Source organism: Pelmatolapia mariae, linkage group LG13 (genome assembly GCF_036321145.2).
Source record: "Pelmatolapia mariae isolate MD_Pm_ZW linkage group LG13, Pm_UMD_F_2, whole genome shotgun sequence".
In the NCBI taxonomy this organism is placed as follows: Eukaryota; Metazoa; Chordata; class Actinopteri; order Cichliformes; family Cichlidae; genus Pelmatolapia; species Pelmatolapia mariae.
The window spans coordinates 21,104,856-21,128,967 of NC_086238.1; the positions used below are offsets into that span (position 1 = coordinate 21,104,856).

A 24,112-nucleotide genomic window follows, 5' to 3' on the forward strand; every position below is an offset into this window, starting at 1 on the left:
CTCACAAACAGGAAAACAGCTCTATTAGTCCAAAACACCTCGACACCCTCCCCAAAAGAGACTTGTATCACATTTTCCACGACTAATGTAGGAAAACAGGCAGCAGAGAGAGAGAGCGTCTGTGATGTTGGATAGAAAGCCTGGGTTTCTCTCTTCCTAGTAATAACCTCTCATTACCAGCCTGGCCTCCTCACAAAGAGACTACAAGCATGTGTGGAGGAAGGCCATAAAGTAGTTTCCACAGGCTTATTTCTGCTGCCTGTTTGCTGTGGTAAACACTGACGAGGGGAAAGGAATAAAACGAGTCTCACTCCACAAAACAAAACAGCACGAGGGACTGAGGGGATGGAGTTTAATATGACAAAGTTATTGTTATAAAAGTTAAGAAATGCTTTGTATTCTAAATTTACATTTCACATATCACATTTAACCGCTACTATCTCATTAAATATGCTGGAATTTGACACTTGGTGTTTTTATAGCAGTTGTAATATTCAAAATGTTTCTGTTTAGCTACAACACCACCCTTCAGCTGGTTACATGTTGAAGGTAAATAAACAACATCCTATTAGAATATTAGTCATTATTTGCGATATTGGAGCACACGTGATCTTAAAGAAAAAATGACCCCTAAAGCCCGGCTCCCAGTGTTTTCTTATGCAATCTTTCTCTCAGACTTTCTGTTGGTCAAAGTCAGAATCAGCACACACAGACACAATCGGGACTCTTTTGAAAGCTCATTTGGATGTGATGTGCTGATGAAGTTATTCTGTTTTTATAAATAAAGGTTTAAAGGACATTAAATTGACTCTGATGGAATAAAATCTTTTGATTGTTTAAAAAACTTATCAGCTGAGCGTAATACGTTTCAGTTGTATATACACTGATACGTCACTTACACCTACATCTTGCTTGTTGGCTTGGACCACCTGTTCCCATCACAACCGCCTTATTCTTTATTGCATAGATTCTACAAAGTGTTTGAATCAAGCCCCAGCATTACACAGCTGCTGCAGATTTGGTGGTTGCACATCTATGATGTCAACCTCCTGTTCTTTCCACCTCTTCCTAAAGGAGCTCTCTTGACTGTGGACACTATTTCAGTGCAGTGAACTACCTCACTTCTCAGTTAGAGATGATTTGAGATTCGTGACATTGGTGCGTTATCCTGCTGGAAGTAGCCATCAGGAGATATGCACACTGTGGTCAGCAATAATGTTATATACCATTTAAAATATACTCAATGAGAACTAAGGGGCCAAAGTGAGCGAAGAAAATGTCCTCCACACCAATACACCACCAGCACCAGCCTGAACAGTTGCTACAAGGCAGGGTGGATCCAAGTTTTCACGCTTGTTATAACAAATTCTAACCCTGCTGCAGTGGAAATTGAAACAAATCAGACCAGACAATGTGTTGATGCATGCTCAATAATCGGTAAGAAAATCCCCAAACGTTTTTAGACCAGACAATGGGTTTTTTTTCTTTCTATTTTCCAGTTCTGGTGATCCAGTTTCATTACAGCCTCTGTTTCCTGTCTGATAAGCTGATACGAGTGGCACCCTGTGTAGTCTTCCACTGCTGTAACATTCAAGTCTGGATGTGTTGTGGATTCGGAGATGCTCTTCTGCATACCCAGGTTGTAACAGGCAGTTATTAGAGTTACTGTTGCCCTAATATCAGCTCAGAGCAGTCTGGTCTTTTCCTCTGACCTTTGACATGAGCTCATGCCTCATTTGAATCACCACTGAACTTCAGCAGGCTATCTTGACCATGTCTACATGCCTAAATATACCGATTTACTGCCATTTGATTAGCTGATTAGATATCAAACAGGTGTACCTAACAAAGTCACCAGGGAATATATGTCATGCTAATTTAAAGCAGAGCTGCAGACAGTTACATTATTCAAATAGAGTTCAAATACGTCCAATATTATCACGAACACTAACCTATTTGAATATTGAGGTTTTTTTCTCTTATTAAAAACCAAAGTCAAATAAATGACTATGTTTACTTATTAACACCACCCGTATCTGACTAACCAAACTGATCCCCTTATGCCATCCCTGAGATGTCAGCATCATGTGCTAGTTTGTTGCACCTCACACATTTCACTACAGCTGTCTGAGCTCTAACCTTCTTCTTTCAAACATTCCTAATTTCTGTCTTGGACTAGGAATTTCTTTCCTATTTTCTTCCTTCGTTTGAAAATATAATCAAAAAAGATTTTGTAAATTATTACAATATAATACTTAAAAAAAAAAAAAGGGTTCATCCTGTATACTCTCATCAAAACAACTTGAGCCCCAAATTGAGCCTCAACAGTTCTGAGTTTAGTTTCAGGTTTGTGTTATTTTACCAAACAATTATTACTATTATTAAACAATAAACAATTATTACATATAGTAGTTGTTGCACAAGGTTTTTTAAAAAAACTTTTAGAGATGAGAAATAAAAACATACTGTTACTTTGAGCACATGAACCCCAAAACCCAAAGCCGAACAGCATGTTTTCTCACAGAGTAGCTGTTTGATTTGTCAGAAAGCAGTAAAGACCGCTGTGACTCGCCCAGTTCCCCCGACTAACAGTCCATCTACTTTCCCAAGTATTTCTGAAGAGACTCAAAACAGTTTGTAGCAGTCAAGAAAACTGAGGTGATGAGGTGCAACAATGTCTGTGGTAGCACACTTTCTATGATGTGGCAAAGGGATATTTTAAACATTTGGTTTGTGAGTACATTAATGCGGGGTGACTTTCAAATATTAAAAGTTAAACTTATAATCTATTTTTTTAAACAGCTATCAATAAAATACATAAATAGCATTTCTTCATTTCCCTACAAAAATTGGTTTTATTAGTGCTGATAAACAAAATTCATTAGTCTATTTAAGTTATTATCAATTTGACATGACTGTTAATGCACATTGCTGCTAAACCGTTATTAAAATACATAATTCATTTCCTAATAATTAAAACCATCCATTTTCATCGACTTACCCTTAATAATATTAATGTAAAGACACTTTACGAGGAGCTTCACGTCATGTCGAGTCCAGCGCTTCTTTATCTGCTGTTATTCCTGTGAAGAAAATGCTAATTCATGTCTTAAAACGATGAATTTCTGTCTTTCCCAGAGGTTTTCATTGCGCTTCTCGGGCAAAGTTGGTGAAGGGCTGGCGTATATTTTTTAAAGGTGTGGCTTCATCAAAAACGTCCAATCAAAAACTAGGTAGGAGTTGCTCAGCCGCGCCGGAAAGGTACGTCTGCCTTTGATTGACGTGTGTCATCCACCAATAAAAATCCCGAGCGCCACTTCTCGGGTAGCTCGGTTTCTGAGGGCGGGCTCAGACATTTTGTCGGAAGTGACGTCTACTATGTGCGGCATGGCCCCGTGAGCGTCAGGTTTGCGACAACACCATAGAAAGCTGAAAAGGTTTGGTGTCAAAGTAAAAGTTTGCTCACATAAAAGTACACATTCAGCGTCTGAAAGTCAAAATTTTGATTTTTACATTCAAATAAAAACAACAATATTGCTAAAGGTCACATATAAGCTTTATTTTGTTTGTTTTATTGGGCACGATATTTAATGGGTGTTTTATTCTGAAAAAACGTTTCGGAAGTAAGAGGTTTTAGTCCTACTTGACACTATTCACAGCTACCAGCTGAAGCTGAAGGGCTCAAGTGAGTAAAGCACATGCTGAACAGAGTTAAATGCTTTTTACATTTAATTTTGCGGGTGTGTAGAGCTGCTCTAGTAAAGCCGCGGTTTGTTGTTTTGTTATTTGAGGGTTTGTTGTATCTGTCTTGCCTTTCATTTTGCACGTGTAGTCAGTCTCGAGCAGCTAGCACTAGTTGGCTAACATCTAGCAGCAAGAATTTCAAGCAGTAAATAAGCCCCTATTTTGTTTGGTTGTTTCTAAATTATGTTTGTATGTTTACTCCTCACACAGAGGCAAAGCCATGGTAGTGAAGAAGAAGACTTCCAAAGTGGAGGCTGTGGCGCTGGATGAGGAGAAACTGCACAAGCTGTTAGGTAAGGGAGTAAAAGTACAGATAACTGTGCCTAAAAAGTTATTATAAGAGTAAATAAGTCTCATCATAAATTGCAGGTAGAGCAGTCACTGTGTGTACCCTTCATTTGATGTTACGCATGTCTTATAATATTTATTTTGACCTTTTCCCAGCATCCCTCTCAGTTGATGGAGGAGAAGATGGAGTCAAGCAGGTTGCCCAAACCCTGCAGTCCTGTTTGGAGCTGACAGAGCCGGTGCAGCAGATCCAGCTGGTTAAAAAGGTCTGTCTGGTATAGCACGGTATGAACAGTGTGATAAATGGACTGGTTCTTATAGAGCGCTTTTCTACTCTGCTTGAGCATTCAATGCAACTAAGACTAAGATGTCCAAGCAAGATGTTAGCTGCAGAATGTTTAGGTCTAGTAAGTGGTAAAGTGGAACAGACGTGTGAGATCAGCGTATGTTCTGAAAGCTCTGCATCATAATCACTGTCTTTAAAGGTACTAATCCGTCACAATTAGACTTCTGTCAGTCTCTCTGATACTTACACGTCCCATGTTTCCTGCTTCCAAGACCTCAGCTCAAACAACACTGTGTTCATTTCCTGCCTGATTCATCCTACCCTTTGACAGGTAGCACTGTAAATGAGATCATAAATGTTTTCACTTCTCCAGGTTTTAATATTTGTTTTTTTTCAATACTTCATCAGGCAGGGTCCCAGCTGGAGGCACTGAGTGATGAGCAAATGGGCGGAGTTCTTTTAGATGCTTGTCTACACACGCTAGCTGTGGTCTACACCTCCCTGCAGTCCAAGAACCCCCTCCGAAGAGCCATTGCAAGGTAGACATATGCTTCATTTTCTTCTATATTCATTTGTGGACAAGCTGAGCCTGCGCAGCTGTTTATTTGTGGTTTTAAGGGAGAAGATATAAAGAGGCCATAGTAGCTGATTTATCTTTTCTCTTATGTGTCTGTTCGTTCTTCGTCAATTCTGAGGCTCTCAGATAAATTGTCTGTGTTAAACTTGTCTGTGTTGCACTTCTCAGTGCCTTGGGTTCAGTACCAGCTTGGCTTCAGGAGCAGACTGTGAGCTGCTTGGCTGGTTGCTTGTCTGATTGTCTTTCCAGCACGTCTTCAGACCGGTATCCCCACATCGTCGACTCCATCACTGCCTGTCTGGATGGCTTCCCTCTTGGTTAGTGGTTACTTTTGCTCTTTGTGTGATCACTGCTAATATCAAACAACAGTTCATGTGCTATAAATAAGTACCAATCACGGCAAAATTGTACATCTACAGGTGAAAGCTGCATTAACAAACTATTACCAGAAGGTTAGTATCCACCTTATTTTAACCTGCTAAAGTTCATGTATTTTTGAGGAAAGCTAATGTCTCGATCTCATCTCATTGAGTCCTCTTCTCCTGTGTAGTTTTGCAGTTCCTTCACAAGGCGCTGAGTGAATACCTTCATCAAAACAGGTATGGAGGCATGCTCTTATCCCTCAAATCACACTTCCAGTCTCTTTCATTGATTGGACTCCAGCTGGTGCTCATTGATTTCAATATTCTGTAGGTTTATATCGTCTGTGTAATCATTGATACATGAGGAAAGCTTACCAGCCTTGTATTTGTATCAAATTGTGTGCCTCTGTCGCCCTCTGCTGTTTTCCCAGTGGTCTTGTAGGCCGCCACATTGCCCAGGCTCAGCTGATGCAGTCCTGTCTAGCTGCAGTGAAGACCTCCATGCTGGTGGTCCAGAGGTCTCAGGACACGATCAGCATGGCTTTACAGGCCCAACAGGACTGCTGCAGGCTGCAGGACACACTGGGTGACCTCTTGGACTGCTACATACACATCCTCACTGATGGTAAGAAAGTTAGGAATTAACAAGACGAGCAGAGAACAAACAGCTGGAAGCAAACATGCAGATCCACCGTCGTCTCACTGGAAAACAGGCAGCTGTCCTCATCAGTCACTGAATCTAAGACTTTTTCACTTAGATTTTAGGTATTAATTTTGTGTCACAGGTGTAGATTTCAGTGGGAGGGAGGATACAGATCCCAGTTCTACCTTCTAGCTTTGACCACACACGCTATGGTGTCCATGTGACCCTGCCCCCTCTCCCACCCTGAATGTGGCAACTGTTCCCTGTGATATTATCAGGATTTGGTATAACTCAGGATCCAGGCTCAGAAAAGTACTTTGGGCAAGTTTATGAACTAATCAAATAGTGTTTCCAACAATCCGTGAAACAAGTTCAGTTGTGATGCAAACAGGCGGAAGTGAACCTTTAATAGTACGTTGTTTTTTTTTTTTCTTGATTTCAGTCACAGCAAGGACTAACATAGAGAGGGTGTTCGTAGTGGAATTCAGAACAATGAGAGAAAGTGACACTGTTGATGTTTGTGTGTATTCAGGGCCACGTGTGCAAATAAAAACCATCATAGGATTCTAACATTTAGCTCAAGCAGCCTCTGTTCTGAACAAAGTTATCACAACACCAGTGACGACATCATCACTGCTGTAGTTTATGGACAAGCTGAAGCCTCATCTTCCACTCACTCACACACACACACTGTAGCTATGCAGGTAAAGCTTAATTGATTTATAAACATGGAATACATTTTTTTTTTCATTGATTTGTCTCCACTCTGTTCTTCTTCCTGTCTTTAGAGGAGTTCATCCAGTCTGTCCAGAGCACAGCTGGCATGGCTGTGGTGTTATTGATCAGGTCTGTTATGGGCTCTGGAGACGATGTTGCTTCAGTGGTGAGTGAAAGGGACTTTTATCACTCTATGTATACCATATAACACTAATAAATTACAATTGTAGTGTTTCTTCATACTACTTAAGAAGTAGCTTTTTTCGGGTAAAAATTATATTGAGCTGCTGTAGTCCCTCAATACTGGGTCTCATACTGTCAAATTATTTATAAGGTTTTTTCATTGAAATTAATGAGTTATTTCTGTGTTGTTGTTGTTGTTGTTTTTCCTTCTGTAAGCAATAATGTATAACATTATTGCTTACAGAAGGAAGTACCAAAATCAGTCAGGTTCTTGCTTCTTACTGTCCTTCTGCTAAGTCAAATATTCGATATCTTGGAGTAATATTTGATTCTTCTCTGGGCCTTGACTTGCAGTAAAATCTTTGTCTCGTTCCTGCTTCTTTCATTTAAGGAAAAATTGTTCATATATTTGTGTCATCGCGTTTAGATTCTTGTAATGCCCTGTTTACCAGCTTGGACAAATCATCCCTTTCTCACCTCCAATCTATACAAAATGCATTAGTCAGACTACTATCTCGTTCTAGCAAGCGTGCTCCCATTACTTCTATTTTATATTCTTTACATTGGCTCCCAATTGATTTTATTATTCGTTTTAAAACTCTTGTTTTAACATACAGAGCACTAAACGGCCAGGCCCCAGATTATTTATCCAAGCTTCTTACAAAAGACACTGCTGCTCGTTGTCTCCGCTCACAGAGTTTGAAGATGAGAGGGGACAGAGCCTTTCAGTCTGTGACACCAAGGCTGTGGAACAGTTTACCACCACAGCTACGTTTGGTTGACTCTGTGAAATCCTTTAAAAAGCAGTTAAAAACTTTACTGTTTAAACAAGCTTTCTGTTGATCAATGCTTTTTAGGGTTTTTTTTAAAAAATAATTTTATTTACATTGAACCTTTTATATTGTGTATATTGTCTGTTTTGTTACTTAACGTTCTGTTTATTTTAATCTTTGTGTACAGCGCTTTGTGACTGCCTGTCTATGTAAAGCGCTTAATAAATAAACTTTACTTACTTACTTAGATTGCAATTATAGTAAAATAAAATGTCTATTTATGTTTGTGAACTGCATTAAATAATGAAATCATAGATTCTGGCTATAAAGGGGATCTTTTATGCTGTGTGTAGGTGTGCAGTTTGCTGCGTAGCTCTGTGCAGGATTTGGATTCGGCTCCTCAGTGGCTCAAGCAGAGGTGTGAGGGTCTGTGCAGCAGTGGACGCCCACCGGGTGTCTCTCTGTATCTGTGTCACGGTGCCCTTGCTATGCTGAGCTGGAAGGCTGCCCTACCAGGACCACAGTGGGAACAGCTGCTGCTGCTGGTCCCAAACACGCTGCTGGAACTAGATGTTAGGTAGCTCTGCTCTGATACCCAATTTCTATTCTGAATATTTTTCCAGATTCTGATGAAGTGGAATGTGCTGGGATGCAGTTTACAACTTTTATTTTAAATTTTGCTTTTGTTTTTTTTTGTTTTTTTTCTCATCTCAATAGTATAAAGGAGTCGAGTACAGCCATGGTGGTGGCTCGGGTCCTTACTCTGTGGAGTGGGGCTGCCCTGGATTGCCTGCAGGGGCAGACACAGTTGTGTCCTCCCAGCCTCCAGCAGTCCCTGAGTGGAGGCTCTGACCTACAGCAACACCTGCTGGAGCACATCTACTCCCACTGGGAGCATCCGCTGGACGGTGTCCGCCACCAAACCCGGTCCTTGTTCCGCAACCACCTCCTCATCCATCAGCACACCAGCCCGTCCGTCTCTGACCCCACCGAGGATCCGTACATCACCGACCTGACTCATAACCTACTAGGGCTTGAGTGGCATATGAGGGGGAAGTTCGGCTCCTTAGGCTGCCTGGTGGAGCTCTATGGGGCAGGGTATCTGCTTAATATCCAGCCCCAATTGCCTTCATGTCTCCTGGGTTTGATGGGTGACCAGACCTTAGCTCCGTATGCCAGCGACCTACTGGAAAGGCTGTTTGTCAGCCACAAGGCACAGCTGGCGAGTGAGGCTGGTGCAGCAGTGGGAGAGACGGAGGCTTGGATGGAGCGCTGGCACCAGACGTGGGTAACTCCTCTGCTGCATGTGTTGTGCCGATCCAGGCTGGACCAAACAACGTACATCCTGGACTACTTCCTGCCCAAGCTGCTACGCTGTAGCCCCTCCAGTCTGGCACACATGGTGCAGGCCCTGCAGGACATGCCACCCATAGGTAAAGACTTACATGTCCTTTACATCTGCAACTGTTTTCACTCAACCCTTATTTCTCAAATGCATATCAATGTCTCTCAGCTTGACAAACTGTTATGAGTGTAGTCAAAGAGTATATTATATTGCAGTCCCAAATAATAAGGCATAATGTTATTCTGCTATTTTGTGTTTCTTATTAGGTTCTGCAGGCAGCAGAGGAGCTCTAGGCGCTCTGATGACGTGCCTACGGGCAGCCAGGGCCCAGGGAGTCATACCGTCCACAAAGGGTGGCCTGTGGGGAGGACTGGTGCCGCTGTCCCTGCTCCAACAAGCTCTGATACATAAACATGATCAGGTAAGTCTGTCTGTGTCCTCAAAGCAGATGCAAGTGTTGCAAGTGTTCTTATGCATTCATCTCTCACTGTTCAGGTGAGGATGGATGCTTTGGGCTTGGTGTGTGAGAGCCACCGCAGCACAGAGGTTCTGACCTCACAGGAAATGGACCTGATCTGCCACTTCCTCCTGCCCAACCTCAACAGCCAGTCACCAGGCATCAGACAGCAAACAGTCAGCCTGCTAAAGAAGGTTAGCAGCCTTACACCTGAGACTGTCTTTAATGTTTGGAAATGTTTTTGCTGAGCAGAGCAGGCTGTGGATTTACGTGGAGGAAAACATCGAAATCGGCACTTAATGAAACTTTGAATGTTCTGCTACACAGCTGCTCTGCAGAGTGAAGGACAGCACTCAGCTGCTGCAGAAGAGACTGAGCCAGAAGAGAGACCAGGAGGAGGGAGACACAGACCAACACACTCTACGTCAGTACAAGGTAAACCACACACTCAGTTTTGTTTTGTTTTTCCAATAGTGTTGATATTTTTGTCTGATGAATTTATTTGTCTTGTTGCAGGCGTTCCTGTGCTGGCTGTGTGAGAGGCTGCTGGAAGTTTTGCTCCCTGGAGCCTCTTTTTCTAAATGCCTTATGTCTCTGCATCTGCTGGGTCTGCTGGGTCAGCTCTTCAGCTTCAGCACTGGTACATCAGCTGCTCGCTAGTCACCGTTTTGACTAAATTGCTCACTACACTGAACTAAAACTTCACTGATGTGTAAATATGCTGTATTAGACTCCAAGGATTACATGCATGTTAATCAGGATTTGAGGCCTTATTTCAAGATCCCAAATAGTGTAGCTTTGCATGATTCACAGTTCAAAATAATCCATATTATTCTAACTGGGCCTTGGTACAGCTTCTCAGTTCATCTGAAACCAGCTGTTTTAACTCCTCTCCCTCTAACTGAGCCGCCTTTGTAGACAGAAAGAAAGTTAGTGCTGTGCTTAGAGCTGAGAGGACCGTATAGGACAGGGGTTGGCAACCCTGGGCACTCGTGCCACAGCTGGCACCCGTAGGGTTAACTGACGACACGCAGTGAATTAATCTAAAAGGTGCATTAAAAAATAAATGGCCGGGCCAGCGGTGCACATCGCAAATTAGCTCGCATAGACACATTAGTTGTGCTGCTTCTTAATGACGGTATCTTATCTAAGAACCCAAACTACCAGATTCAACTTGTAATTGGCTAAAAATCGGTGAGACCAGTGAGAGAGATGTTGCTAGCTGCCAGTTTTTTCAAGCGATGTTGAAATTTCCAAATTCCGACACTTCAAAAGCTTCAGGAGCTGTCCGCTCAGCGCAGCATCGGCCCCGCGGAAATACACGGATACATCCGAAGACTCGAGACAGAACTCACAATGGGTTTTCGGGACTTTCAGGTGTATGGACCAATGTTTTCTTTTCTGATCAAACCAGAAAGCTTTAATGAGCAGCTGGATTTGTCTCGCATTAACTGGCTGAGTTAATGCGACATCGAAATGCAGCATTAAAACCTGGGCTATGTTTAACATGAGCGTTCATCATTCTAACAGTGTAAATATGAGAGAAATGAATGAAAACCAGAATGAGGCCCCTTAAAGTTCCATGTATTCAAAAACGGAAAGATGGTGGTGTTGGGCTGAAACAGTTTGGAGTCCAGAGCTGTGTTCAAGGACGCAGTAACAGTGAGTCTTGGCACAATGCATGTATGTATGTGCCTGAACCAGCAGCTTGTCTGGTGCTGGCCAGCCTCTTTATTTTGATGCCAGCCTGGTGCTCCAGCTGCGTCAGCTGCATACTCTGCCTGTTGTCACTGACTGTCCCCTCCTGCGTTTTCTCACCTCTGCCTCTCTGTTTCTCAGAGCCTGATGTTTTCGCCCTCGGCGAAGTTGTGACCTCTACATATGCTCAGAACGTCCTCTTCTGTGTCGCCAGCAATTTCCTGGAAGTCAAACAGCTCGCCTCGTCGTTAATACAGCAGCTCCCACCATCAGCTGTTGGACTTGAGGTTCTGACACGCGTCTAAATAAAAGTTTCTGTTACTTCAAAAACAAAAAAACTTTTTTTTCTTAGATTTTTGTAATTCTTGTTTTTGTTTAGTGCAGACATTGATCTCTGGTCTCTTTGTTTCCAGGTGCCCGAGAGGATGCGCTCCATTCTTCAGGCTGCTCTGAACCTTAGTACAAGCACCAAACCTTTTGACAGCGTTACAGCTGCCCACCTCCTCAACCTGCTGCTCCCCCAGCCACACCTGAGCCAGTCTTTGCTGCATTGCGCCCAGCAGCAAGGCCTCGATTACCAGCCTCTCTCCATACCAGCCCAGGCTTCTGATATGCTCATTTTGGAGCTCAACACTCTGGCAGGTGAGATCCACGTTTGCAGACCAGCCTCAGAATTTCGTGTGCATATAGCGTATGTTGAACTGTGCTGCTTTCTTTCCTCAGTGGTTCAGTTCTTGCTGCGCTGCCTGCAGTCTGAGGTGTCGAGGGCAGAGGCGTCTCTGTTGCAGGCAGCTGCTTCCTTTCCTCTCTATGGCAGAGCTCACTGCATCACTGCTGTCCTGCAGCATCTAAACACAGAGTAAGGACAAGAATTGCATCTACACAATATTCAAATTAGCCACGATCTCTTATCATGGGATAATTACATGTATATATGTGCGTGTGTGTTTAGGAGTTTGAGTCAGACTGAGCATTGGAGATATCTGGTGTCAGAGCTGATTGCTGTGTGCTACAGGATGTCTGACGTGGTCTCCCCTGTAGTCCAGAGCTCCTCTCCAGAAGGACTCATCCCCATGGATAATGACTCAGGTCTTCTTCTTTCTATGTGCAGTATAACTACAAGTCTACACTGTAGAATTCATCAGGAAAACAGTTGCTGAAATTACAAGAACCCTGGAACGCAAATAGAGAAACTGTTACATACATAACACAAAAATGACACTGAAATTAGATGAAAAAACTCCAGCTTGCCTTGTTTGTGTTTTGGACAGAGACCTCAGCAGGGCTGCAGAAGATCCTGCAGGAGATTCAGCCCAGGGACACCAACGACTTCTTCACCAGCGCCAGAGAGCTGGACACACAGCAGGGGGACGATCACACACAGACCCCATCACTTGACACAGGTAATGTAAACATTTCCCTGGTATCTTGGCTCTTTAAGTGCAGTACCTGTGATCTCCTGGTGAGGGAAGTGTTTCATGTGGTAACTTTACATGATGCACAGTCTGGACCCTGCAAGTGCAACAAGTGCAACTTCACTGTCATAATGGAAACTGAATGGTGTTAATGTGTAAAAAACATGAACATAAATATTGAATTTGAGCATATTATGAGACTTTCTGTTTCTACTGCATACAGAGGTTTAGTTTGCCACATTACTTAATAAGACAACCAAACCTTGCGTGTATGTGCTGGCTGTAGGTGGTGAGGGCTATAGGGTGACGGCTCAGATGGTGCTGGTGTGCTGCTGGCGGACAATGAAGGAAGTGGCCATGCTGCTCGGACAGCTGTGTCAGAGCCTGCCTCTGCACTACACCAATGACAACGTGTGCACGCACACCGGGCTCATCACAGAGCAACAGGTGAGACCCCAGACTAAACACACCAATGCATACACCCCTCGCATCCTACTACTGCATTTATCTCATACACAGCAGAGGGTAGTTCAGCACGTTAGGTATATTACTGTTGTTGAAAATATGAAAATAAAATTGTTCTGACTGTTAACTTTTTTATAGAAGTTTGATTAGCAGGTTATGGGCCAGGGTCAGTGATGTAAAACATCAAGTAATTGTTCATTCAAAGCTATAATTGATAATTAAGCTAGTTAAATGTGACAGTTTTCAAATGTTAGATGTTTTTAAGTTACATTACAAATCATTCAGACATTGTTAGTAATAATAGACCTTCCTGACTCTCAGTTGCAACCTGTGGAGGGATTTCTGTGTGATGCAGGTAGAATTTTTTGCATAAATTAAAAGCATGTCATGTTTCCTTATATCAGTCTGTCTGTTCCTATTGGTGGAAATGAGGAACACTAGCTAACAGTAACTTAGAATGAGTTAGTCACTGATTTGAACTCAGACCATGTATTCAAAAACAGACTTGAAATGAGGACAACCAAGCAAACATGCTGTGGTTCAGATAGTATTTTGCTAGCACAGGTGAGCAAATAAGCTAAGCTTAGACAGCTAGCTTCTACATCGAGTATCGAGCAATATGTTTGTACTAGCAGGCGAGCTAACGTTAGCTAGCATTAGTCCTCCAGTTTCATCAGATGAAGCCTGTCTGGCAAAACTGGAAGTTGACTGACATCAGGTGAGCGTCCACGGAGGAGTGATTGGGTTTTCGGGATCAAATTTCATCATTCGTAATTATTTTATCACGTCACGTGTTTTGTGCAATGTAGCTAATTTACAGCTAGCTTGCTAACTTTTGTTATAGACAGTAAATGATATAGAAGAGTGCACTCAGTAGTGTAACATATGCGTACAGGGCACTGTTATCTCATTGTGCTAGCAGGCAAGCATGAGCTGTGAGCCACACAGTGCAAACTGGAGGTGTCATTACTAGCAGTGGATTTTTAGGAGTTATTCTGAGCGTGTGTAAAAGATAAGCTGGTACTAGTCTGGTATACTTTTCTAATAATCAGACTGTCCCTTTAAAAAAAAACTAAGTCTGAGTTCCACAGTGACCTGTTTGTATTCAAAGCCCCACATATCCCACTCGTCTGTATTAACATAATGCTCCATTGTTGTTCCAAACTACATGAAACATTGAGTCAGACTGTTGCATCGTTACCAATTAGAACCAGTGCACCTGGGTGCAATAACAGAAACAAGCTGTGGAAGTGGGAAAGTATTAAGAGTCAGACAAACACTATCACCCAGTTTCCCAGACATGGATTAATTGTAGTCCTGGACTTGAAGAAAAATTTGGCGAAAAAAGACGAGGCTTAAGTCATGTCTGGGAAAACAAGACAAACCATGTGAGCTTCAGTCTTTTCATATTATTTCTTGCCAGTGAAAAACTAAAATATTTCATACATTCACACATAGATTTTAAGCACAGCTTTTACCTTAAAAAATAACATTATAGGTCATATGTTTTATAATTTAATGTTTTATAAATATAAATCATGTTTGATGTTGGATTTTGGGCATAGATGCTGACTCAAATCAGTAGGGATGTTCCAAAGAACAAGAACTTATTGGTGACAGTCAGGGGCTGATTTTATGAATAATTGAATAAATGTTAAACGGCCCAAAGTGGAAGGGGGGGGGGGGAGGTTTGTTGTCTCAGTGATCTTTCAGAATTGACTATGTGCACGAGAAAATGCTAACTTCCTGGTTTGAGGCCGGATGTGGGGTTGCACATTTCCGGTAGCTTTACTTTGCGGTAAATCGCTACTGCTAAGATATACTCCAAAATCATGTCCAAAACTTGAAAACGGAAAGATTGCGTTAAGTTCCAAAGAGCAGAAGGTGGGAACACTCACCACTGTTGTGTCACAAAAAATCTAATGATAGATTTTGATGTTTAACCACTTAAGCCCCACGTCTCCGGTACCGGGGGCAAAAAGGAGGAGATCACGTTTAATCGGTTATAACGCGGGTTGAGAAATATAAGTCCAGACATGTGTGGTATCCACAGAAACCTCATAATCTCAGCTAAAATGTCATATAAACCATTTCTACAACCACCAAACACACCGAAAATAAGCCGCGATTAAACGAGCAGTTACGTAAATGCGCAGAAGTCCGCTAAACAAACAAAACCGAACCAGAAATTCTTCAGACTTCATAAAAGTAACCGGTTAAAGATAGGCTGGTTAGCTCCCAGAGCCATCACTGACTCCACACACCAAGTTTCACCACGATCAGACCAAAATTCACTGAATTAGCCGCAAAAGAAGACCACAAAAACACAATGCGCTAAGACAGAAATTGGCTTACCGTCCCGATTATTTTCGCCGGTAGCCGGTAACCACGTGATTGACGTTTAAAGAGTTTAGATCGATCGGTTGTTTGCATCACTCAACACAAGCAGAACTGCATCACTGCAGCATAAGACACATCGTCCACATTCAGAAGCACATCTCTGTATAGTGACTGGTCTTATTCTTTAAACAGGCAAATGTTCAGCATTCAAACTACAGGTGAACAACAGTCAGATGTTTCCCGTTATGTCGATATCAGCGAGTCAAGTACACACCTACACAGCATGTTAACAAACCGTGAAAAAAGCCACACAAAAAATGAACGATTGCTGGTAAGGGTTTCTATACATTAGTATGTATGAAGGGTATGTTGTGACTTACCTTCTTAATTAAAAAGTGCAGTACTGGATGTCCACGATGTCCACGCATCAAAAAAATAAAATTGGCTACTTGATTTCACCTATCGCTGGTTATTTTTAGAACATAACACCCGCAATAAACGAGGGACAGCTGAGAAATATAACATTTGAATCCCTTTTCTCTTTTGCTCCGAGGCGTGGGGGCAAAATATCGACAAGTCCATGAACATCATTTACAGTTATATTGGGTAAATGACCAAGACATCTATAGAAATGTAAATCGACGCTTAATTCATTCATTTGGTTAACTTCTTTTGGACATTAAACAGGGCGCGAATAGGACACCGGAAACAAAGCTCCACACAGGATTTTCCGCACCGGAACTAGCATATGCTATCGTGCACATAGTCAATTATCCAGACTGTGAATCTAGTGAAAGACGAGCATTGATATTAGTCAGTGCATCCCTACATGTCAGTATGAACTGCATAAATTTTTTTTAAAAGAAATGACATTTAAAATAGCCTAAGCTCTGCTCTCTTCAGTGTATTAATTGTATGTCAGGGTCTGTGGATGTGTGTCAGATCGTCCTCAAACACTGCTGCCACGTCTCAGCTCTGTCTTGTCACTATTGCTTATGCTATATTTTGAAAGTATGGGATGACTAACGACCCTAACCAAGCTGTAACAGCTAAGCTTTGTTACTATAGTGTGCTGCCAAGGATATTGCAGCCCTCTCTGTTATTACTGATTTCATACAATCTACAAAGACAAACGCCTGACCCGAATGTGGACTCCACTGGGGTCTCATGTGGGATCTAGAAAGCTGTTTACACTCTGCTATCCCACTACGAGTTCTTTGCAAAAAAAAAAAGAAGAAAGGAAAACAGTGTACGGTTATACAGTTTGTGTGTATATTGTGAATTCTGTAGAAAGGAATGCTGTGAATGCGTGTGTGTGTGTGTGTGTGTGTGTGAGACCCCCACAGCAGGAGGCCCTTCAATTAGCATCCGCCCTCGTTAGCACCGCGCTTTCATTTGAGGCCCAATCCCGCTGGTTTAACGGCCACGACGCCTCTCCCTTTCCACTGCATTCTTTCCAAATCACTTCCACCACCAGCAGGAAAAGACAGAGCACTGCAAACAACACACACACACACACACACACACACACACACACACACACACACACACACACACACACACACACACACACACACACACACAGACAAACAAACAAACACACAGGAATAGTTGTCTGAGTGTTTCAGCATGTGAGCGTCCATAATAACAACGGTTCCAGACATAGGCTGTGTTTGTCTGTGTAGGGGGTAATGAGTGTGTGTGTTTGCTTGTTGACAGTGTATTTACGCTGTGAGAGAAAGCAGGAAGGATCAGAGGCTATTATGTGCTGAATGGGTGGTTTTTCTTTGTTTTGGACTGCAGGTTAACCTGCAGCATCTTGAGCAGTGTTGGCCAACAATTACGAACAATCTGTGGCGCATACTGTGTGTTCTGAAGCAGCTTGTGGATTTCACACTTTGGTTCTTTTTGTACTTTTTTTTTCTCATTCATGTGCTTCATGATGCTTTTGCAACTCTGTAAGATTGTGCAATGTTTTTCTTTTTATTGTTGTAACATTGATTTTAAATCTAGGTGATGTGAGAAGCGTGTAGATGAAGTCATCCCAAAGGAAAAATCTGACATTTGGAAAATGTTTTTTGTGCTGTTGTCGTTCAAAATTTCATCTGTAAATTAAATCTTCTGTGTAAGATGAGATTTGTATAATGGTGGTAGATGGTCAGGTCAGAAATGGGCATAAACATGAAGAAAAGATGGTGAGTTTATATATAAAATCTTGTATTTGGATACAGTTTTTGCCAAATCATGTGCCATGAAGTAAAATCCATTTGCAGATTTCAATGTGGCACATTGCAAGTTTTTCGATCCTATTTCTTGTAAAGAATAGACAAAAAAAAAATACAAAAAATGTCATCACTAAAATTGACTGGGTGCTGATGTCACAGCCACAGATGTCACATTATCTGATGAGATAACAGGTGATGATGTCATTCTGTATGGCTTATTATATAAGCAGTTATTTAACAAATGCAGGCAGACAAAAGGAAAATCTGAACTTGAGCTCTTTTATCTTCATTCAGTTGTCATCAGTTTCACACTGTGTGTGTGTGTGTGTATATACATCGATAGTGAATCTGTTCACATTGACAGACAGTAGGATGATTGTGAAAGGGTTTGGAAAGTTGGATCTGCTGAAGTCTCTGCGTACAAAGTCTTGCTGCCCTACCGCAGTGATGACATGCATGTGTGTAGTGTTTGTGTGACCGAAACACAACTCCTTCCAAAAACGTGTGTGAGCTCGACACCTCCTGTGGTCCTCACCAGCATCCTGTGTGACATCCTTGTCGGCCTGGCTAGCAGCTCTGCACTGTTGTTGTGCAGAGCTACCATGGCAACAGGAGCAGCTGGCAGTGATGCTGTACTTTCTTTTAATTCTTTTCCAATTTATTTTTATGTCTAAGTGTTTATATTGAGACCTTTCCAACTTTCTCAAGTTTTTCAAGATGACAAACATTTTTTTTTCTGTTTTTGTTTGCAAGAAGTAAAGAAATTAGGAAGCTGTCCTGCTGCTCTGTACAGTCACTTCAGAAAGTCTTTACATTGTAAAGTTCACATTTTTTCCCATCTCAGATTTCAAATTATTTAATATTTTGAGTGTTAAGATATATTTCAAAATACCAAAAGGTGGATGTAATTTAGAAGCTGTTTGCCAATCAGCCTTATACAGCTGAAAGAGAAGAACATGTTATTTACCATCAGACCAAAAAAGGAGAAACAGGCCAAGTCAAAAACCACTACAGCTGATTTTTGAAAAATCGCCTATTCACCATTCACCGCTTTGGTTAGAGAGGCAACTTTAGCCGAAACGCTGGTAGTTTGGTACATTTACCCTGATTTATGGCTATTTTTATCATAGGCGTCCTAATATGCAGTGTGAACTGGTGAGTTTGTATACACACAATTCACCCTTTTCTAAACTATGTGTAATCAATTGAGCTTGTCACCAGTCACATTATGAAAGCAAACAGGACATGCCCGACTACAACAACAACATCTAAGGGTTTGAATGCTTGTGTAAATGAAAGAGTCCAGTTTTTTGGGGGTTTTTTTATGTTAAAAAAAATTGAGTGTAGACTTGAATGTCATCCTTATCCATTTAAAATTAAATCTACAACATCTGAAAGTTTGCAATAAGAGGTGTGTGTGTGTTTGACACAGACCACCGAAGTAGCTGGTCAGCTGGAGTTTGACAGCATATTTGGCATAGCTGGGAGCTCAGAGCACTGGTTACAAAGAGGAGGCAGACCATGTGTTTGGCCTGCTCTGCGTCTGAGAGGGAAACACACCCACATCCTTAGACAGGCAGAGAGGCATGCACGCGCAGTCTCACACACACACAGAATGCATTGTCTGACATCTCCATATATTTGCTCTCTTGTACATAATATTTACTTTGCAATGCTTTATTTGAAAATCTAAGTTCTAAAAATATAAGAGTTCCTCCACAGAGTTTCCCACAATGGAATAAAAATATACGCTTTAAAACCACCTTTACCTGTCAAAGGTGGTGTGGGGTCCTGAGTTTCATTTTAGGGCTTCCTAAAGAATGAATATGGACTACACTTTAACAAAGGGACAGGAAAAGATCCCACAAGCTTGCTTACAGTGGGGCAAAACAGTATTTAGTCAGCCACCAGTTGTGCAAGTTCTCCTGCTTAAAAAGATGAGAGGCCTGTAATTTTCATCATAGCTATACCTCAACTATGAGAGACAAAATGAGGAAAAAAAATCCAGAGAAATCATATTGTCTGGTTTTTAAAGAATTATTTTGCAAATTATTGTGGAAAAAAAGTATTTGGTCAATAACAAAAGTTCATCTCAATACTTTGTTATAAACCCTTTGTTAGCAATGACAGAGGTCAAATGTTTTCTGTAGGTCTTCACACACTGTTGCTGGTATTTTGGCCCATTCCTCCATGCAGATCTCCTCTAGAACAGTGATGTTTGTGTTGCCCAGCCCAAAGAATTTCAACTCCCTCCAAAGATTTATCCTATGGGGTTGAGATCTGGAGACTGGCTAGGCCACTCCAGGACCTTGAAATGCTTCTTACGAAGCCACTCCTTCATTACCCGGGCGGTGTGTTTGGGATCATTGTAATGCTGAAAGATCCAGCCACGTTTCATCTTCAATGCCCTTGCTGATGGAAAAAGGTTTTCATTCAAAATCTCACGATACATGGCTCCATTCATTCTTTCCTCTACACAGATCAGTTGTCTTGGTCCCTTTGCAGAAAAACAGCCGCAAACCACCCCCATGCTTCACAGTGGATATTGTGTTCTTTGGATGCAACTCAGCATTATTTCTCCTCCAAACACAACAAGTAGAGTTTTTACCCCAATTTTCTGTTTTGGTTTCATCTGACCATCTGGCATTCTCCCAATCCTCTTCTGGATCATCCATATCCTCTCTAGCAAACTTCAGACAGGCCTGGACATGTACTGGCCTAAGCAAGGGACGCGTCTGGCCTGGCGGCATAGTGTGTTACTGATGGTAGCCTTAGTTACTTTGGTCCCAGCTCTCTGCAGGTCATTCAGTAGGTCCCCTCGTGTGGTTCTGAGACTTTTGCTCACCGTTCTTGTGATCATTTTGACCCCACGGGGTGAGATCTTGCGTGGAGCCCCACATTGAGGGAGATTATCAGTGGTCTTATGTCTTCTAATTGCTTTCACAGTTGATTTCTTCACACCAAGCTGCTTACCTATTGCAGATTCAGTCTTCCCAGCCTGGTGCAGGTCTACAATTTTGTTTCTGGTGTCCTTTGACAGCTCTTTGGTCTTGGCCGTAGTGGAGTGTGACTGTTTGAGGTTGTGGACAGGTGTCTTTTATACTGATAACGAGTTCAAACAGGTTCCATTAATACAGGTAGCGAGTGGAGGACAGAGGAGCATCTTACAGAAGAAGTTACAGGTCTGCGAGAGCCAGAAATCTTGCTTGTTTGTAGGTGACCAAATACTTATTTTCCACCATAATTTGCAATTAAATTCTTTAAAAATCAGACAATGTGATTTCTGGATTTCTTTTTTCTCATTTTGTCTCTCATAGTTGAGGTATAGCTATGATAAAACTTACAGGCCTCTCTCATCTTTGCACAATTGGTGGCTGACTAATTACTGTACCAAGGAATAAAAACAATTATTATCAACTGTTTTGCTTTTCCTAATCTTGTCAGATATGTACTCTAGAAGTCACAATGATTATGCTGCGAACTTAAACTCTTTTATTAAAACAACATTTGATTGTTGCGCAGATGGATTTTCTGTTAATACAAGCAAAACTAGTGCTGAGCAGAAAATGTCAACATCATATTTTGTTGATTGGACACCGACTGAAATGTTTGGATGGTTGCCGAGTTACTACAAGATACAACGTTAGTTACATCATTTGCAGTAAGCAGTTATATAAAATTAATCACTGCAAACATTCCAGCCTATGGAGCATGGCTGATTTCACATCGACAGCTTTTTCAAACAAAATGGTAGAAAACGTATGTTTCACAATAAAATAAGAAAGAAACAGATCACTGCATCAGTCTCCTAGCTGCTTTGCCAAATGGGAAGAACTTTCTCCCTGAAAAGCATGAGAGCATGGTTTGCATGTTGTTTTTGCAAATCAGTTATCACCCATTGGGCTTATAACCAAGGTGTACAAAAGAGCTTCACGTCACCTCTAAATGTAGATGAACTACAGCAGCAGGAGACCACCCAGTGTGGTCTTCTGCTGCTCTACCTTCTTACTGCACACATCCTTAAAGGCAGTATTTATGTGAGCCAGAAGCTGCAGACTGCTCTCACACTCCCTTTCAGACTTGTTTTAACTATGGATCTGTAGGTCAGTGAAACAGGATATCATTAATATGGTCATCCCAAGGACGCAGCTGTGGTTGTGAATGCAAAAGCCCCACCCACCTGTTGTTTAGACCATCTGTAAGTGACAGCCAATCAAAAGAAAGCAGGCTAAAAGGAAGAAGAGTAGTAGCAGACAAAGTCAAGAACATGGAGTTGGAAATGAGCATAATAGATTTTATAGAAATGTATCAATACCTGTGAAAGGAGCGTTGTTATTAGTAAAGTGTCAAATGCAATGGAAAGAAAAATACAAGATTCAAAAGAAGAAAAGTATGAGTAATTTAAAAAAATAATTGTGATGTGCAGTAGAGAGTTATTAATATAAAGAATTGTGTGCAGTATATAGTGTGCTATATTAAATGTGTGGGGTCTTGTAGGAATGATTAGCTCGTGCTCTTCAGTCCTTCCTTTAAGCAGCAGAGAGTCCAGAGGGAGATTGGTATGAGGACTTACTGAGACAAACTAGGAAAAATGTGAAAGAGTTGAAAATTACATGCATCTCAAAGTCAAGCAGGGGATCACTCCTGGCTGCAGAAATAACTGATTGGACAGAATTTTGTGAGAAAGTGCTTCTCCTGTTTTCAATTGTTGCTGATTTTACACTCTCAGTCGACAGTTTTAAGTCTTATTTGGTACAAAGTGATTCATTCAGTGAACTATGCTGGCAGTTTAAGTCAACTAGGGGATATAGCAGGGTACAAATTAGGTTTGTCCCACCTTGTAACTGACGGATTTGTATGGCATGCGCTGTGTTTGTTCCAGATGGGGGGGGGGGGGAATAATTCACTGAAACTGAGCAGTGGCAGCAGCAACAACAAACATGGTGAGAGTGCCGTCTCCCCCGGGGCCATCGGGGGAGAAGTTAGCTATTTGGGTCACTGTCACGGCCGAGCCATACATGTAATTAGACTTGGGAAACTTCTCTCTCCGCACATGGAAGTTTTTTCTGGGAAACGGGCAAGGCTGCAAACAGGAAGTTGACATCTAAATAAAGTGCACCCCCACTTTGCCCCCTCCTGCCCTGCGCAGGAAGCTTGCTCGGCCCTTTTTAAACAGTTACACAGACGGGAACCTTCGAAAGGGAAGCTTTAAATAGGCGAAGCCACGGCCCGGCTCGGCCCAGCTCAGCACCGCAGCGGTCTGGGCCCCAGCAGCAAGGGACCATCTTAACAGTGACTGTCGCTGCCATTTTTACCCCGGTGAGGTCAGGCCTGTCCTGGGAGTCCACTCTGGCCACCAGTGTGATAAGTCATTGGGCTTGGTAGGCTGTGGTTTACACAGTCCATACTTTGGTGTCCAAGTTAGTCCACTTTAGGTCTGCAGGGTCAGTTGAGTTTATTGACCAGTCATGTGGTCAGAAACGGGCTGTCTAAGCCTTTCATCTTTGCCGCATTTATTCTCTTTGTATGATTTTCATGTTGCACATAGTTTTAATTCACGTGCAGCATTTTTTGTTTCATCGCAGTCTCCTGCTGTTTTTCCTCTTACAGACCAGCTTCATGCATCATTTTCTCTTCCTTCAGTGACATCAGGGCTCGTGGCTGAAGTTTACAGTGACTGGCATATTTCTGGTTCATGTGTGGGTCTGAGTCTGTGTTAGTTTAGATGTTGTGTCTAACCCTACATCCCCTAAGGGGCTGTTGGGATTTTTTTTTTCTCTTTTTACACGGGGTATTTTCTTTCTTTCTTTCTTTCTTTCTTTTTTTTTTTTTTTTTTTTTTTAAATGTTTGTGCTTTGGGTCCTCGCCACCCCTCCCTGTGCCCTCCATGCCACCCCTGACTAAGTCGGGGCCTGGCTGCCTCTGTGGTGGCGGTGATACCACAGCCTTAATGACAGGGCTGTGGAGCTCTGCGTCCGCCTCGCCCTGCCGCCTCACCTGCAACACACTCGCCAGTTTACACACTGCTGCAGGAACAGCACTGACTTGTGTGTGTGTGTGTGTGTGTGTATAGTTAGAATAATGCTGCTAACACTATTACTAACTGGATGGTTTTACTGACGGTGGCCATTATGTGGATGTCTCAGCATCCTTATTTGAACACACTTGTCACGCTACTGACATGCCGCTCTCACGCTTGACGAGCTCAGTGCTCCCTGGCTGAAAACTAAGTGGTGTCTCTAAAACAAGAGTGCAGCCAGTGTTGCAGCTTTGCCAAGCAGAGGAAAGTCTAAAGTGGGATTAGGTAATGTAGCGAAGAACCATCTTTTGTACACCATGCTGCTTTTTTCCTTCAGCTGGAAGCTGCGAGGCTCTGAGTAATTGTCTAAATGACCAAGCTGGTTATCCAAATGGTTCATTTTACCACCATTCAATGAGCCACGAGTGGAATTGTGTCATTTTCAAGGGTGGAGTGTGGTGGGTGGGTAATTGTTTTGAGATTGTATTGAGTTTATTGGATGTATTTAGACATAATTGCTCGACTTTAAAGGGTGATTCATGTGCTGACAAAGACAAAGTCCACTGTCGTGGATT

The 24,112-nt window shown here is 42.1% G+C and overlaps 2 protein-coding genes across 4 annotated transcripts in view; one reads left to right on the forward strand and one right to left on the reverse strand.

Annotated features, from left to right (window-relative positions):
- plekhh2 (pleckstrin homology domain containing, family H (with MyTH4 domain) member 2) overlaps positions 1 to 3,140 on the reverse strand; it is a 36,102-nt gene extending 32,962 nt beyond the window's left edge. For all 3 annotated transcript variants that reach the window (XM_063491842.1, XM_063491843.1, XM_063491840.1), the window contains exon 1: positions 3,002 to 3,140. The gene's annotated coding sequence lies outside the window, so the exon portion shown is untranslated. The remainder of the gene's footprint in view (positions 1 to 3,001) is intronic.
- Positions 3,141 to 3,662: 522 nt separating this feature from the next.
- thada (THADA armadillo repeat containing) overlaps positions 3,663 to 24,112 on the forward strand; it is a 113,836-nt gene continuing 93,386 nt past the window's right edge. The window contains exons 1-21 of the mRNA XM_063491729.1: positions 3,663 to 3,685; positions 3,955 to 4,037; positions 4,189 to 4,298; positions 4,727 to 4,857; positions 5,064 to 5,212; positions 5,315 to 5,347; positions 5,446 to 5,494; positions 5,689 to 5,882; positions 6,689 to 6,783; positions 7,927 to 8,150; positions 8,291 to 9,006; positions 9,185 to 9,339; positions 9,414 to 9,569; positions 9,703 to 9,810; positions 9,892 to 10,015; positions 11,215 to 11,360; positions 11,487 to 11,715; positions 11,797 to 11,932; positions 12,026 to 12,162; positions 12,345 to 12,476; positions 12,775 to 12,935. Coding sequence (XP_063347799.1) covers positions 3,965 to 4,037; positions 4,189 to 4,298; positions 4,727 to 4,857; positions 5,064 to 5,212; positions 5,315 to 5,347; positions 5,446 to 5,494; positions 5,689 to 5,882; positions 6,689 to 6,783; positions 7,927 to 8,150; positions 8,291 to 9,006; positions 9,185 to 9,339; positions 9,414 to 9,569; positions 9,703 to 9,810; positions 9,892 to 10,015; positions 11,215 to 11,360; positions 11,487 to 11,715; positions 11,797 to 11,932; positions 12,026 to 12,162; positions 12,345 to 12,476; positions 12,775 to 12,935 — 3,258 coding nt within the window. The 5' untranslated portion in view covers positions 3,663 to 3,685; positions 3,955 to 3,964. The remainder of the gene's footprint in view (positions 3,686 to 3,954; positions 4,038 to 4,188; positions 4,299 to 4,726; positions 4,858 to 5,063; positions 5,213 to 5,314; positions 5,348 to 5,445; positions 5,495 to 5,688; positions 5,883 to 6,688; positions 6,784 to 7,926; positions 8,151 to 8,290; positions 9,007 to 9,184; positions 9,340 to 9,413; positions 9,570 to 9,702; positions 9,811 to 9,891; positions 10,016 to 11,214; positions 11,361 to 11,486; positions 11,716 to 11,796; positions 11,933 to 12,025; positions 12,163 to 12,344; positions 12,477 to 12,774; positions 12,936 to 24,112) is intronic.